The sequence below is a fragment of the Cydia fagiglandana genome, chromosome 10 (assembly GCF_963556715.1).
Source record: "Cydia fagiglandana chromosome 10, ilCydFagi1.1, whole genome shotgun sequence".
NCBI classification, from domain to species: Eukaryota; Metazoa; Arthropoda; class Insecta; order Lepidoptera; family Tortricidae; genus Cydia; species Cydia fagiglandana.
In genome coordinates, this window is record NC_085941.1 from 10,124,270 (window position 1) to 10,139,275 (window position 15,006).

Here is a 15,006-nt window from a genome sequence, read left to right on the forward strand (position 1 = left end):
ACGTAAAATTCTGTCACGCTATTTAAGCAAATAACTATTCTAAGTAGCATGTGTTTCACTATTTTTACTAAACCATTACTAGTCGAGCGCCTATCGATATGTAAATGTGTAGGTAGGTAGTTTGTCATACATTTCAGTAGTTAATGTTCAAACATTAAGGACCAAACCTTCTAAAATCAAACGGTCCGTGTCCTGGCATAACCATTAACTTAACTAGTTCTCAAATTTTCACCTATTGTAACCCATCGGCAATTGCGGGCCAGAAAGCTAGTAAAATATAAATGAGTGGAGAGTTTTTCATTGCATATGAATATGCAGAGGCGTTATTGCTATCGTCCACCGAGCGTAAGCGAGGCAAACATTCAGTTGAACCAGAATAAGTGCACAATTCTTTGACGTAAGATTTTACGGACATTGAGGTACAATACCAGTGGGTTACCTAAGCGATCGACTCGGTAAGCTATCGGAATAAAAGGCCAGACCGCTACGCCGTCTAATCGTTCGGCAAACAGCCACGGTTGCATTCTACGTGTGGTCTTGTACCACAAGTGTGAATAATACAAGGAAGTAGAGAGCGTGGAAGTGAAGCAATGCTCACTGTACGTAACGTAGGGGGAGATTAATTAAATATATCAAAATGGGTCACGTTTATGGTTTAAGGATGACTCACGTTAGACCGGGCCGTGTCCGGGCCGGAGCTTCAGGCACATTGTTTTCTATGGAAAGCATCACGTGATCGCCTGTCATGTCATAGAAAAGTAAGCGCCGGAAGCTCCGCCCCGGACACGGCCCGGTCTATCGTGAGTCATCCTTTAGGGTAGATTGCAGAGTGGTTTAACGTTCAGGAATGTCTTCACCGTTTGAGCTAATATTTTAGCGAAGTAGTATTCTTTGAGTGTTATTTACGAGTATTAGAGTAAAAAGAGTGCCTTGTTGCAACAATGAAATTGGTCTGATATAACTGATATAGGTACGAATATAACGTATCTATAAGAGTTCCATTTTTGCCATTTCCATTCGTAAGTTGTCTCCACTTCCTACAAGATACAATAAAACCGCTACATACCTACCGTTATACAGTTATTTCGTTTTATTTGTTGTCGTTTTCTTTTTCAACAAGGAATGTTTGTATTGTACCTACTGTATCTATACTAAAAATTCGTAAGTAACTCAACATTGTCCTTACGCTCGCGACTTCCTTCCTGCCTTGCCGCATCCAGCCGCGCGCGCTCATTGTAAAAGTCAACTTTAAACCAAAAGTACCTGAGATCCGCACTCAGGACCTTCACCTTTATTTATGCACACTCCAACAGAATCACCCTTTGCGACGCCCGACTCATGGAAGCAAGAAAGCATTCAAAATGATTTATTGTAAATGGTTTCTACTTTGTTGGCTAAAATAATAAGAGCCACGTCTGCATTGCTGTTCTAAATTCGATATTTTATTGTTATTTTTTTCCTTTGCTTGAAGCCGATATGGTCAGGTTAAGATTTAATTTGCAACCCCATTATAATGTCGGCAGCGTTATGAGTCAGCGTTATATTATCTTGAATTCTCGCTACTCTATACGAATAACTCGGATATTCTGCTGTTTAGTTGTTAGACTACCTTTAAATTAAATAAGATAATATTCTGTTAAAGGTTATCTTGCTATTTTCTAAGTATGTGTATAGATAAATATTTGGAACATAGCCCGATACCAATATTCATTACAGTAATCTTTGTAGATTTTAAGACCTTTTTCAAAATTGCGTATCAGTTTACGTCATTGTCATTGCTATATCAAGTAGCGATGTCTATTTCACAATGTACCTACACTGTACATAAAAACTGGCCTTTAAACATATAAATCTTTCGATTTCTGTTAGCGGCGCACTAATGATGGAGTGTCTTCTTAATCGTCTGCCTGCATGAGTCTAAATAATATAATTAATTTGTGGTAGCTTCAATGACAATGGCTTGATAATTACGTACACCGCAGTCGTAAAAGTGGAAGGAGACCATCGCCCCTCTGAATGAGATATCTGAGGCCAAATAAAAACGGTGAAAGCACAGTAGGACTTGCGGGTCGCTTTGTCCAACACACAATGGCAAGTCTCTGATGCGATTGACGCTTCGACTTCGGAGGTGTTACCAGAATTAGTGGCCCATTATTGCTTTACAGGGCCCATAGTAAAGCAGAAAGCAGATAACAATAATTAGCTTGGACGCAGCAAAAAGTGACATAAATCCCGCATAATAAGTCCTCTGCTGCAAAAAAAATCTTGTCCGAGCTTACCTGGACTGCAGTTTTTTGCATGAAACAGAATGAACGTGGACCGACATAATAAACACCTCAATTCCTGGCAGAGGCATTGTTTAATGACTTCTCTGTTGTGATATTGCACAATCCTCGGCCGACTTTTGTTTTTTTTAATCCAGGTTGCGAGGGGAGTTAAAACTTTTTTTGTATGTCTTACTAGCGTATAAACAAAAGGGACACAGTTTTCTGTAGAGGTGTGATTTATTTACGACTACGTTTAGAGCCCCGTGTGCCCGAGTTTGGGTGGTTTCGTAGCGCGAACTCCCAGAACAAAATAAAAACATGAAATCGTCTTGCGTAATCGTGATTCTCTTTTGTTACAGGAACAATATGGACATCGACCACTCGACCAGCCCCGGATCGAGCGCTGTTAATTAGGCTCCTTTAAATAACCCGGTATTTTTTAAACCGTCATAAATACAAAGATGCTGGGGTGTGCTCTGAGAAGAGTTCCCTCCGTGTCTGCCGATTGCCCGAAGACCATCAACTTCAGCACGGCTGACGACAGCCGTTGCTTAGACAAGTAGATGACCGAACGAATAAACTTTAACAAGCAACAGTTTTGGCCTTAACAAATTAAATTCAATCGCAATCCGAAACAGAACTAGTCACAACAAAATAAAGATCAGTAGCAAATATTATAAGTTACCATAGTTATCTGGGGTAGTCGTGGGCACTTGGGCGGGCGCTGGGTAGGTACCACTGCGGTGGTATGCTTTATATTGCATCTTGTGTCGACTGTGCGCTCACTGGTCGCTACGTCACGTGGCTTCCCGGCGCGCGACTTCAGTGCTGGATGCTACTAACTGTATACACGTAAGTACTTCTAAATACCTAAGTAAACTAGATACAGTGGAATCCGTTTATTATGACATATGACTCCGCTTATACTGACAAACCGCTTACTATGACCTAATTACCGTGCAGAGTTTAGTTTTCATATAAAATTCTTTGCGACAAAGTCGGATATGATGACTTCGCTTTTAGTGACAAACCGCTTATTATGACCTGTAAATCCTATTTTCGTGAAATTATGTCCGGTTATACTGACACATTCGCTGGTTTTCGTGGCCGTCCCCACGTCTTTCTTTGCGTGGAAGTTTGGTGCGTGCGTGGCGTGTAAGTTGATTTAGTTTTGATTTTCAGTGACAAGTTGATAATTGGTACAACGTGATAAAATCCATCTCTCACAAAAGAATATGAGACTAATTTGGAAAAAATACCTTTAAAAACCTACCTACCTTTAATACCTGTAAAATGCCTTTGTACTGCCTATCCTGTGCCATAAATTTGTGTTTTGTGTTTTGTACAATAAAGAGTTTATACATACATACATAAAATAACAAAAATAAGAATCACCTATGTTTTATATAACATCCGCTTAGTATGACGTGTTTGTCACTTCCCTTCGATGTCATTATATGCGGATTGTACTGTAGTTATTTCATAATTATGTACAACGTATTTAGAATGTGTTTTTAGGTATTTAAGTATAATCTTCATTATTCAATACCAATTTCAGGAGTAGGTATTTATGTAAGATTATTTACCGTTAACGTATGAGGGATGCTTCATTTTAAATTGAATTGTTTAATGAGTAATTAAGTTTGAACAGATGTTTCCCAGTGCGAGGTTGGAAATCTAATTCCAATCAGAATTTTGGGGCCGCTAGAACTAATATGTATGCAAATAAATTCCCATCTAAATAACAAAAGCATATGTGACGGATTTCGTGTCTCGTGGCAAAGATTTGTTAGGCTCAGTATGTGAAAAGATTTTTTTGTAACAAAATACTGTTTATAAGTTCACGCTTGTTTGATGGATAAACCAAATCGGTCAGCGACACTTCGACAATTGTTCGGGATATAACTTTGAAGGAAACTTTAACGGCAAATTAACAACAATGTCCATAATACTATATGATATAGGATAGGCTGTTTTGTTAGTCCTCAACAAAAATATCACTAAGTAACACACAATCCAAACCGCCGTCAAATGTGTCTGTGTCACAAAGGGAGACTTCCAATGATGACCACGACCGCTCTGTCAAGAGTGTTCCGATCAAGAAGAAGAGAGAACACACAATATTTAGTAAAACTGACGTTACTGTCAAAATTTGCTAGCGAGGTTGTGGACTTACGGAAATTCTTATAAGATTTATTTTATGAGTACTTATACTGATTGGAAAATTCCTGTTAGTATAATTTTTGTACCAAGTGACTGTGACTGACAATCGGCTTGTTAATTTTCACGCGTAGCTAATATTACCAGTACTAAAATGTGAATTGAATAGTTAATGAACATTCTGCTAAGCCTTTTGTACTTAAACCTATTCTATTCAACTATTATACACATTGCCGCGAGCGTTTGTCAAACATTTGCAAATATTTCTAGCCATTACCAAATCACAATGGACGCTTATGAAATTAACCGGTTACGAGGCAATATGACAAAAAAATATGGAAAAGGTAAAGAACAAAAGTTTCTGATGTTATTATAGGCCTTGAGGTTCATAAGGTCACATGTGAAAAAACCTTTTTAGGAATATCAATTGTTTGTCAATATTTCGTAAGATGTGACTGCTAGATTGATCATATTTTTAAATTTTTAAGACGATTGTACCTTCTTATTGCGATGAAATACGAAGTTTTGCTAAAAAGTACTAGACATAAAGAGAACTTATTTTTGGGTCCATAAATATATAATGTCTGTAGGTAATTAAATATGTAAGTCATTGACCTTCAAAGTAGCGAAAAAATCAGTCCTAACCAAGTCGTCTAGGTCACGCAGAAGACAATAATGGCCGAGTGGGAGGCGCATTGTTTGGCCAGGCCACCACAAGTAGAGACGGCCAAAATATAACCTGACGAATAATTAATAAATTATATTTTTCGCAATGTAGATTTAAATGTCAAGATTATTTTTGTATAAAACTAATCATATGAATTAAATTATTCGCTAACTAAGTAATAATAAGTAATATTGGATACTATTTTGAGAAAATGTAAGAACATTAAATTGTTTACAGTTTTTGTGTTTAATGATTCGTCGTATAATTTTGGATATCTTTGGTTTTTAGAGTGACAGATTAAGTAGTTGCGCAACTTCGTCCACGGAGAGGTTGATTTCCTAATACTTATTTTAGTGATATATAAGGATCTATATTTTTATAATGTACTATTGGTCATTTATGAAATATTTTTTGATTTATTAGAATAAATACTTATTCAAATAATGCCTCTCTGATTACGGCTACAGCTCGCATTACATTGCTGTGGTTACAACAGAGGCGTCTAGACACCTTCGTAAGCTGTTTGTTTAGGGTCCCGTATACGTTTGGTTAATTATGTGTATTTATTATTTAAAGTAAAGAAATGCAATAAGTCGTAGTAGACGCGGTAAAATCAGCGCATACCCATTCTTTGTTTCCGCTCTATGTGGGTTTTAAAAAATTGCAAGCAGTTCGTGTTTCATCTAATGGGTAAACCCAAGAGACAAGGATTAATGTAACATGCTTTTTGAGTTAGAATTTATTAACCCGTTACCAAGCTGACATTTCAAAAATGACAATCGAATGTCAGTCTTACTCATCGAAAATAGAACACATGTTTGTAGTGAAGTGCCGTCTGTGGAAAATATATATCCCATAGCCTGGTAAAGGGTTAAGATAGCTTCTTCGCGTTAGTCCGAAAAACATCAATATCTTTAGTATTATAACAAAAACAAATATAACTATACTCTTCCATTGAACAATTTTTTATGTAACAAAATTCTCATGATATTTCAGACATAACGGCGATTGTTCGTATTGTAGGCTTGTAATGTGATAAAATATTCAATCAGAACCCTGCTCAAAAGACTGCTACTGTTTATTGCTTACAATAATTTCAACGGCGAATTTATCACGTTCGAATTTCTATTATTACGTGTCAGATCGACATAAGATACTTTACTAGTTTGGTAGTTCGGGTACCTATTGTCTTTTTATTTCTTGGTAGTTGTAATAAGTGTTAGCTAATATGGCTACACATCTTGTGACACGTATAAAAGACCGACTAGAGTCGGATCAAGTTCAAACTATCACGCGTATTCGGGAAACGAGATAATCACAAGATCTAGAAACAATATAGAGATCAACTAGATTTACATTAGATATCGACTAGATGTGACTTGGATATCTAAGTCATAACTTGTCGAAATCGTTCAAGAGGGCCTCCAGAATCGCGGAAATGTCAAATTTGACATATCTACATATCTTACAAATATCTTTAAATTATCCATATCGTAACTTGTTGAGGTCTAGTCTTCGAGCAACACCGGCTTCCGACACGTCGGAAGGGAGGGGCCCAAGCGATATCTCGCCGTACAAATCTTTCTGCCATTTTTCGCGGGGGGAAAGGTGCACACAGTCGCATTTCTCACACACTTACATACAAAATCCAATCTGTAATGACGACACAAATACATAGAAAATGACACCCGTCAAAGACAAATCTTGCAAACCTCGATCTCTTTTTGTGTACGGACGAGTGACTAGTGTCACAACACGCACACTAACACATTTTCGTTGAAGTATGTCATTGTCTTCTGAGAGATGTGAAGTCGGATTTGTCGCTCGACCGATCCGCAATTTGTACTGAGCAAGCAAAATCGATAAATCCAACAATTACTTGAGACTAAAATATAATAATTGTATTTAAATGTAATTTAACGTATGATATGTAAAAAAAATATTACATGTGAAATGTAACACTATCTTTTTGTAAATTTGATGTCCCCGACTTCTTTTTCTAACAAAAAACCGAGCAAACAGGCATTTTTGTGCAGCAGTGTTCACGCGCGCGTCTGGACTCGGTCTAGTGAAAAATCCAAGTGCAACTAGTTTTATTACCCGCGCTAGATTAGATTGACGCGCTAATCTTGTACCTCGGCAGAAGGGAAATAGTGCGAATGCCGCCTCCCTTCCGTGTTGCTCGAAGGGTCTAGTAGAGATCTAATACATTTTCAGAATCGAGCCGTATATGGCATCTGCAATGACAGTGTGTCAATGTCATTTATTGTCAAATTTCTATGAATATAAGACGTTTATATTTATAATGATACTTCCTCGCTTTATTTTGTTCAAGTCGGTAAACAGTTAGCTCAATACTGAACTACTTATTTTCAATCCGTAATTTTTAATTAATTTTGAAACATTATTTTGCAGACGTGATTCTGAAAAGGTTTTGAAAGTTATATATTTATGTATATCATATATATCATAATTAGAATAATATGTCTCACTTATACGTCAGTGCAGTAATTAAACAGACATTATTGAACTCTGATAATATCAATTAAAACTTACTGTGTCATTCATGAATAAAGTATGAAGTTTTTAATCTTTATATAGCATAATGTATACAGCCGCCCACTTATTCGCTATTAGTCAATAAAAAACAGTCGATTCAGAGTATGAATTGTTGTAAGCCAATAATAATAATATTATAAACAGCCTCTATTTGACACATATACTACTGCAGCTTGTGAGTAGCATTAGTTTTTGCGTCTTTTGATGACGCAGGCTAAAAAATCAAAGTGACCGAGTCACTCAAGTCATAGATTTAATAATATTTTACCCATAAATAGATACGTCAATCTAAAAACAAAAGAAATTGCCATTCGCATCTTACAACATTGGATAATTTCAATTTCCTTAACACAGTAATGTAAAAAAATATGTTAATTAATAATTATATAAAAACGTTTTGTTTAAGTAAAAATCTACCGCTTCTCTGGTTACGCGCACAGTACAAGGGCCCGAATAGTTAGGTACAATGAGCTGTAAAAGTGCATAGGTATGGTAAGTGTAAAGTAAATACACTCTATGAATCGATTCAATTCATAAAATGTGTGTACACCTAGCCGCAAAATTGCATATCCTCGTTATGAATGCTCGGTGATCTTCCTTACATTACACCGAAATCGCAACCGCAATTTGGAAACGTGACTTTTTGTGTGACATATCTCTATATATATTTTTCTAATCTGTCAGAGGTAAGTACGTTAGCGTGTCTAAAGTCTGTCCGCGCGTGTAAGAAGTTACTAGTTAATCTAATAATCTAATTATCGTCCGCCATTGACACCCAAACAATGTAATTCATGTGTCACTCATCGTGCTGCCAATGTAGGAGTCAATGAATTATTGAACCGGTAGAACCATGCTATTCTTTGCTTTTACAATGGAGTATCTTACTCTGGAATAATCTGTACTTTATTCTCTTTTGACATTTAACATCAAGATGTAGCTCATTAATGCTTGTATTTTATTCCACTAAAAAGGGAAAGCGTAATCGGAAGTCGTATGAATAACTGAATAACTTTATAATTAGTATAAGTAAGTAAGTATATTCGTATAAGTATGGTTGTGTCACAAGATGCTACAGCTGCACTCGTCCTTTTGTGATTACGGAAATAATGCTTGCTTCACAGAAACGCCTTACTGACGTTTTTGTTTGAAGTAACCTCACATTTGACACTGGCATATCTAATCCATATCGTTTCTAGATCTATTAATTGACGTATGTATCTTAAAGTTCGAATCGGGCCTAGTCCATTGCAGGATAAACGTAAACGTCTCCGCCAAGGATCTCCACGGTACTTCACCCGGTTATGTCTTTTGGTCCCAATGATTACCGTAAAATCACCCAATACCATATAAGTACATATAATTAATACATATAGTATTAAGCTATATAGAACTCGTACACGTACTCATAGTACATGTATCAAGCTATTTATCGTGAGAGCCGAGTTTTTTTAATATTAACACATTGGTACAAATAACAACTATTTTCATTAACTTCTTGCAATTTGTTAAACGAGAGAATCACCTAATGTTTTGTTAAAAGTCATTACTTACTTAAGGTGAGTGTACATAATTATAATAGTTATATTGAATACTGTTACCTATTCAATTGTAAAGCAAACCCGCCCAAACCGGCTATTATATATCTAAACCAAATACTAGTTGACACAGAACGGACTCGGAGTAGGGCACAGAAAGAACCTTTATGCTTGCTTTTTGTTGTGACAGCGGGTAAGTAAACTACTTGCATGTTGCGACTGGAAAGCTACTTTTACTTGCCCAGTGCGTAGGTGGCATTATTTGAGAATTGTTCAAAATTTGAACTCGAATTGTCCCCAATGATACATGGCTTGTACTTTTTTAATTTTTAAAGTGTATTTTACTGTTACAAACTTAATGGTTATGATAAATGTCGTGCTGGCAATTGTGTTCCCTTCATGTTGCTTTTTACCTTTCAAGATTTAAATATATGGGATATTTTTTAAGGAATTAAGTATCTATTTCCTAGAAAAAGAAGTATTAATATCTGTATATTATGATTAATAGTATCTGTTAGTTATAAATTATAAAATAAAGTTAGGTAGGTACTAAAAGTATTCTTAATGTGTTAAAATTATAATGCGGGGTGGTTTTCGCTACCTAATCGTTAATTGCTGTCGCTAATTATGCACTAATATTTTTCTAATTATGATTACAGTTAGTCTAACCCCCTTATTCATAAACGTTTAATAAAGTTATCAAGCCGCTAATAAACGTTTGTCCCTTTCCATCATACCATTACGTCGGAAAGGGACAAACGATTATTATCGGCTTGTCAACTTTAGTAAACGTTTATGAATAAGGGGGTAAGAGTTACAAAAAAACAGGTATGTAAGTACACCTTTGCAACACAAAGGCATTAAACAAATAAAGAGCTCATTAAAGATTAGTAGTATTGCTGTGATTTTAGAAGTTACTTCTTTAAACAGTTATAAAAGTTATCGCAATGAACTTTAGCTTATTTTATGCAAGTAGTAGTGTAATAGTTGACAAATCTCTTAACAAATGGGAACTAGCACAACTTCACAATAATAAGTCGTTGCCATTCCGCCCCACTGCCAATTCTAACCTAATTGACCGGCAAAAGCTGCACAACGCAAATTGAATCTGAAACTTTCAACTACTTAATCTGAATTGTTCCGTAGTGATTGCCGTCGGGGTGGAATATAGAATGAGAGGCAACGACCGAATGAACGGGCAAAGAAACAATTCATACATTTTGAATGGTATATTACTGTTAGCAGTACGAGTATATGTTTTATCGCTACTTGCTAGTCACTATTACGCTGCGTCATCGTCATATCCAAATGTGACTGGTCCATTCAGTAGTTGCCTACTGAAGAAGTACCGAATGTACCATTAAAGTAAATTAAATGGTCTTAGTAGATTCGTCTAGTAGAAACATGATGCTCTTTTTGTACAACTTCTAGACAGATAAGCTAGATAATGTAAGGCCAACCAAAACCAAGCAAATATCGTCTTGCACATTTTACAATGCAAGGCAAGTCGCGCGCAAGATAATTTAACCACCTCTTCTAATAAATTAGAATACTAACTTACAAATATTGCAAGTTACCTACTTACTTAAAAGGCGTGTACCTAGAACCTAGGTAGTAAAATAAGAATGCGACAAGATGAAAGCCATGCATTGAACAACATTCTGCCCTAATATATGTGCTCCATTTATCCGTTGCTCTCGAGTTCAATGCATCTCAGACAATACGGATTTATAATACGTTTTTTGAACCCTCGAAATACTTCCCTCTTGAGGCGAAAGGACCACCTGACCCGGGGAAGCGGACAAATCCGGGTCGCAGGGCTATGTTAATTAATTTATTGTCACGTACGGAACGATCCTTTCATTATTTGTCTTTTGTAATTGACGGATGTGTTAATGTAATGTTTTAAATGTCAGGATCAAGAGCTGAATGAATTAGAAACAAAGTTACCTTTAATTATTATAGGCCCGGAAGAATCTATTAAGGTGACAGTCCATTTCGAACGACAGCTGCACTACTGTTCATTTTACTATGGAAATTGACAATGACAGCGACGCGTTCAGTACCGGTAGTGCAGCTGCGGTTAGAAATGGAATGTTACCATTAGGGACTTGCAGTCTTGCACCAATCACCTATTCGCACGTGTATCGTACAACGTTTTACAGTATATATGACCCTTTAAATTTTTGACATACGCACAGAAACTGCTCTTTCCCTTGTTGCACCATTTAGGGTCCTGCTAAATTTGTTGTTCAATACTTACGCTATAGAATTGCCAATTTAGGAAGATCCCTAAATGGCATAACAATCCCGTGTGGTGACTGTAGACCGGGGTGACTTTGGAAAATTTGGGGTTACTTTGATAGATTTAAAACGGCCATAGAATTACCATTATTCATTATTTACTGAAAATGTTCCTGTAACTAGTTAGATTACTATATATTCATATTCACCTACTGTAAAAAATCTCGCATAAATATATATTATGACATCAAAACTAGAATTTTAAAGTCGCCCCTGCATTTGAAAGTCACCCCGTTCCACCGTACTGTAAAATAATGAATTGGTGACTGACGGCGCGATTCGAACTTTAAGATATCGCGCCGTTAGACATTCACTAGATATGAAATAGTAAAGATATGTGATGTTCCACGGCAAAAGGTACCTTATGGCAGCTGGCGCTTACGCTTATTATTAACGCCGCTCCAATATTCAGTCGGGGTAATGGTACCTTTCGCCGTGGAACGTCACATATCTTTACTATATCTTATCTAGTGCATCTCTAATTCATTTCCCGAATCGCGCCGTGACTTGTCAGTGTCTGCACAACTCTTTTGTTTTAATTTAAGTAATTTCAATTTATATTTCACATTACATGTAGTAACACGTAAACGTGAAGTGACTGGCAAGATGAAATTGTTTTTAATTCGGTGTGCGCGTAGACTCCCGCGCCGCTGCTTTGATCGCCTCGTCCAATATGCGTAATTGTGGGTTTAGTGTTAAAGGGTGCGGCGCAAGTTAAAGGTGAAACGCTCAAACGTGAACACTCTCTCAGTAGGCCATTTAATGTCTCTACTTGATGTTACCTTCATCTTAACATAGTACTTTATAAGGTATGTAAAGTTAATAGCTTATTTCTGATGTTATAACTTAGTGCTTATGCTATTTCTTCAAACCGGCTTCTTGAATTGAAGTAAGGTAAAAACTTAGCTCAGTCAGGTTATAGTCAGATTTTGTTGTCCGTCTTTACTTATTAAACGATTAGATACCTACTAGAGTTAGAACAAGATAAGTCTGCAACAATTTTGATAGCACACGCAGTGCAAGTGCCATAATTTCATAGAAGTATGACTTTTCAATAACACTTGCACTGTGTGTGCTATCAAAATCCTTGCAGACTTGTCTTGGTCTAACTCTACTACTTTTTTGTTTTATATGACATAGTCCTATTGTTAAACAAATTTTACTGATAAAATAAGATGGAGCGATAATCTTCAAATAATGGGTATTAGCTTAGGCCCTCACCTTGTTAATATCCGATAGATGTGAAGTGGATCAAAAAATACAGAAATATCTAAGGAAGCAAAGCAAGCATATGTAATTAATTAATTAATTTATTTGCTTTAAAATATTCATACTCATTAATCTAACCGAACCTATATTATTAAATAAGAGTGACATTCCATTTCCAACTGCAGTTGCAATACTGTTCATTTTACTATGGAAATTGATAGTGACAGCGACGCGTTTCCATAGTAAAATGAACAGTATTGCAGCTGCAGTCGGAAATGGAATGTCACTTTAAGTTTACACATGAGATTGAGACAATTGTAATACCAAAGATTAAAAGCAGATTGGCAATCGATTACAGATGCGTTAAAATATTTTTTGCTGTAGTAGTTGTACGTAGGTATAGCTTATTTTTCAATATAGAATAATGAGGGTAATGCTACATTAAGTGCCTGCGTGTACGTGTGCATAAACTAATCCTTCCGCTGTCTCTTTTCACATTCACCACACGACTAAACCTCTTTTAGCCTGCGCAAGTGTTTTTAATGAATAGGTATTACATTAAGTTGGGGGCCGGAGTTAACATAAACCGTTGATGTCTTATTACAGGTGACCGACGATGTACCTCGGTATTCATAAAATGTATGCAGTGTTAAAGTTTTTAATTACCTCCCTTTTTATGCTTTTTGCAGGATAACGCCGGCAAAGCCTGTCTACAAGATTGGCCTGTCGATTAAAACGTTTATTATCCCATCATTAAATTTTGCTTTAGTGCTTTTAAAGCTAATTGATTTTAAGAGCTTTTTAAAGGTTGCTAATTATGGTTAGGCGTATTTCCTCTTTGTGGTACGCATGTTATTCACACTTACGTACGATACAAAAATTGTGCAATATCCAGTAATAAAAAATCATTAAATTAAGAAATTGTCGGATACTACTGATTTATGTTTGGAAATTTTATTCCCTATTTTATGACTTAGGTTTGATTTGATTATGCGTATTTAATAAACATAGGCAACGCTTTAAACATTAAGATGTAATCGAATGCAATATGGCGGCACGGGTCGTAAACTTACCAAATTTGTTTAGATAAACAAGCATATCATTATCTGTTTAAGGCTCATTTATATGGTGCGAGTGCTCGCATACGATTTTCGATACATTAGCGACCAGAGAGGTGCAGCGAATTATCTACCTCTCTATCAAATGCCACAAATATTAGGGCTCATTAATACGGTGCGAGGCATCGCTTGCGAGTTTCTTTACATTATTTGATCGGTCGGCTGAGTTGGATGTAACCTAAATGAGTCCTTAAACTCGCATTAGTTCTTGCACGGTCTCAGTAGCCTTAATTAATACTATACCATGTTTTTTCGACACGTGAAACCAAATGTATGTAGTTAATATATGTTTCGCTAATGTTTGATGAAGAGATAAACTAATTTAGGCAGCACTTTAGAAATGTGTACCTTGTTTAAAAAAAGATACCACAAAAGTATCTTTATAATACTTAATTGTTACTTAAATATTTTAAATTAATTTCGAATAGCAAAAGTTGAGAGTTTGAAAAGCCAAAATACTTTTCATGATTACGGCCGGTATAGTCGTTGTCAAGGAGGCCTGTTACGATATTACGTAAATAATTTTTGATCGACAACATAACTTTAAAATATTCATATCCTAACTTCTAGCAATAAATTGATTCCGTGGTAATTATTACGGTGCCGTTAATTGTCTTTTATCAATTAGGCGTATTTTATGTTCGTCGCTGTAAGTGTTCAATGGCATACGTAACGAGTAGATGAAAAAAACATTTTACGGTTATTAAACCCCACGATTGACAACCGGGAAGGCATTCTTGTCGTTCCCATATTTTTATTGCGTGTAAACCCGTCGGCGCGTTTTTATATCATCTCTTTAAGTGACATAAATTCTAATACAAAGTCCATTTGTGTATCTCGGACGTCTTAAAAGGTATGGGGATAATCGTTTTTCTGACTTTTACAAGGAACTCATTTCAATTATCGAACAATTTGATGGGCATAAAACTCTATGGTATGTGTCGCGGCAGGCGCCCAGCGGCGGCCCGTAGGACGCCGCTCTTTTACATTTTTAATTTTAGAACACGCTAATTTAATTATGAAAACTATTGCTTTTTTGTAATGTCTCGCGCAGCTGTATCCTGTCGGTGACCATAATTTTCATACGTAACGGTGTTTTCGTTCTACTCTCTGGTTGTAATTCAATTAGATACTTTATTGTTTCGTTAGCTTTTTATATTTTTTTGCATCGTCGATACCGTTGGAGC

At 36.2% G+C, this 15,006-nt stretch overlaps 1 protein-coding gene across 1 annotated transcript in view; it reads left to right on the top strand.

Moving 5' to 3' along the window:
* LOC134668127 (uncharacterized) overlaps positions 1-15,006 on the top strand; it is a 127,327-nt gene that overhangs the window by 15,337 nt on the left and 96,984 nt on the right. Inside the window, exon 2 of the mRNA XM_063525634.1 lies at positions 2,627-3,119. Coding sequence (XP_063381704.1) covers positions 3,016-3,119 — 104 coding nt within the window. The 5' untranslated portion in view covers positions 2,627-3,015. The remainder of the gene's footprint in view (positions 1-2,626; positions 3,120-15,006) is intronic.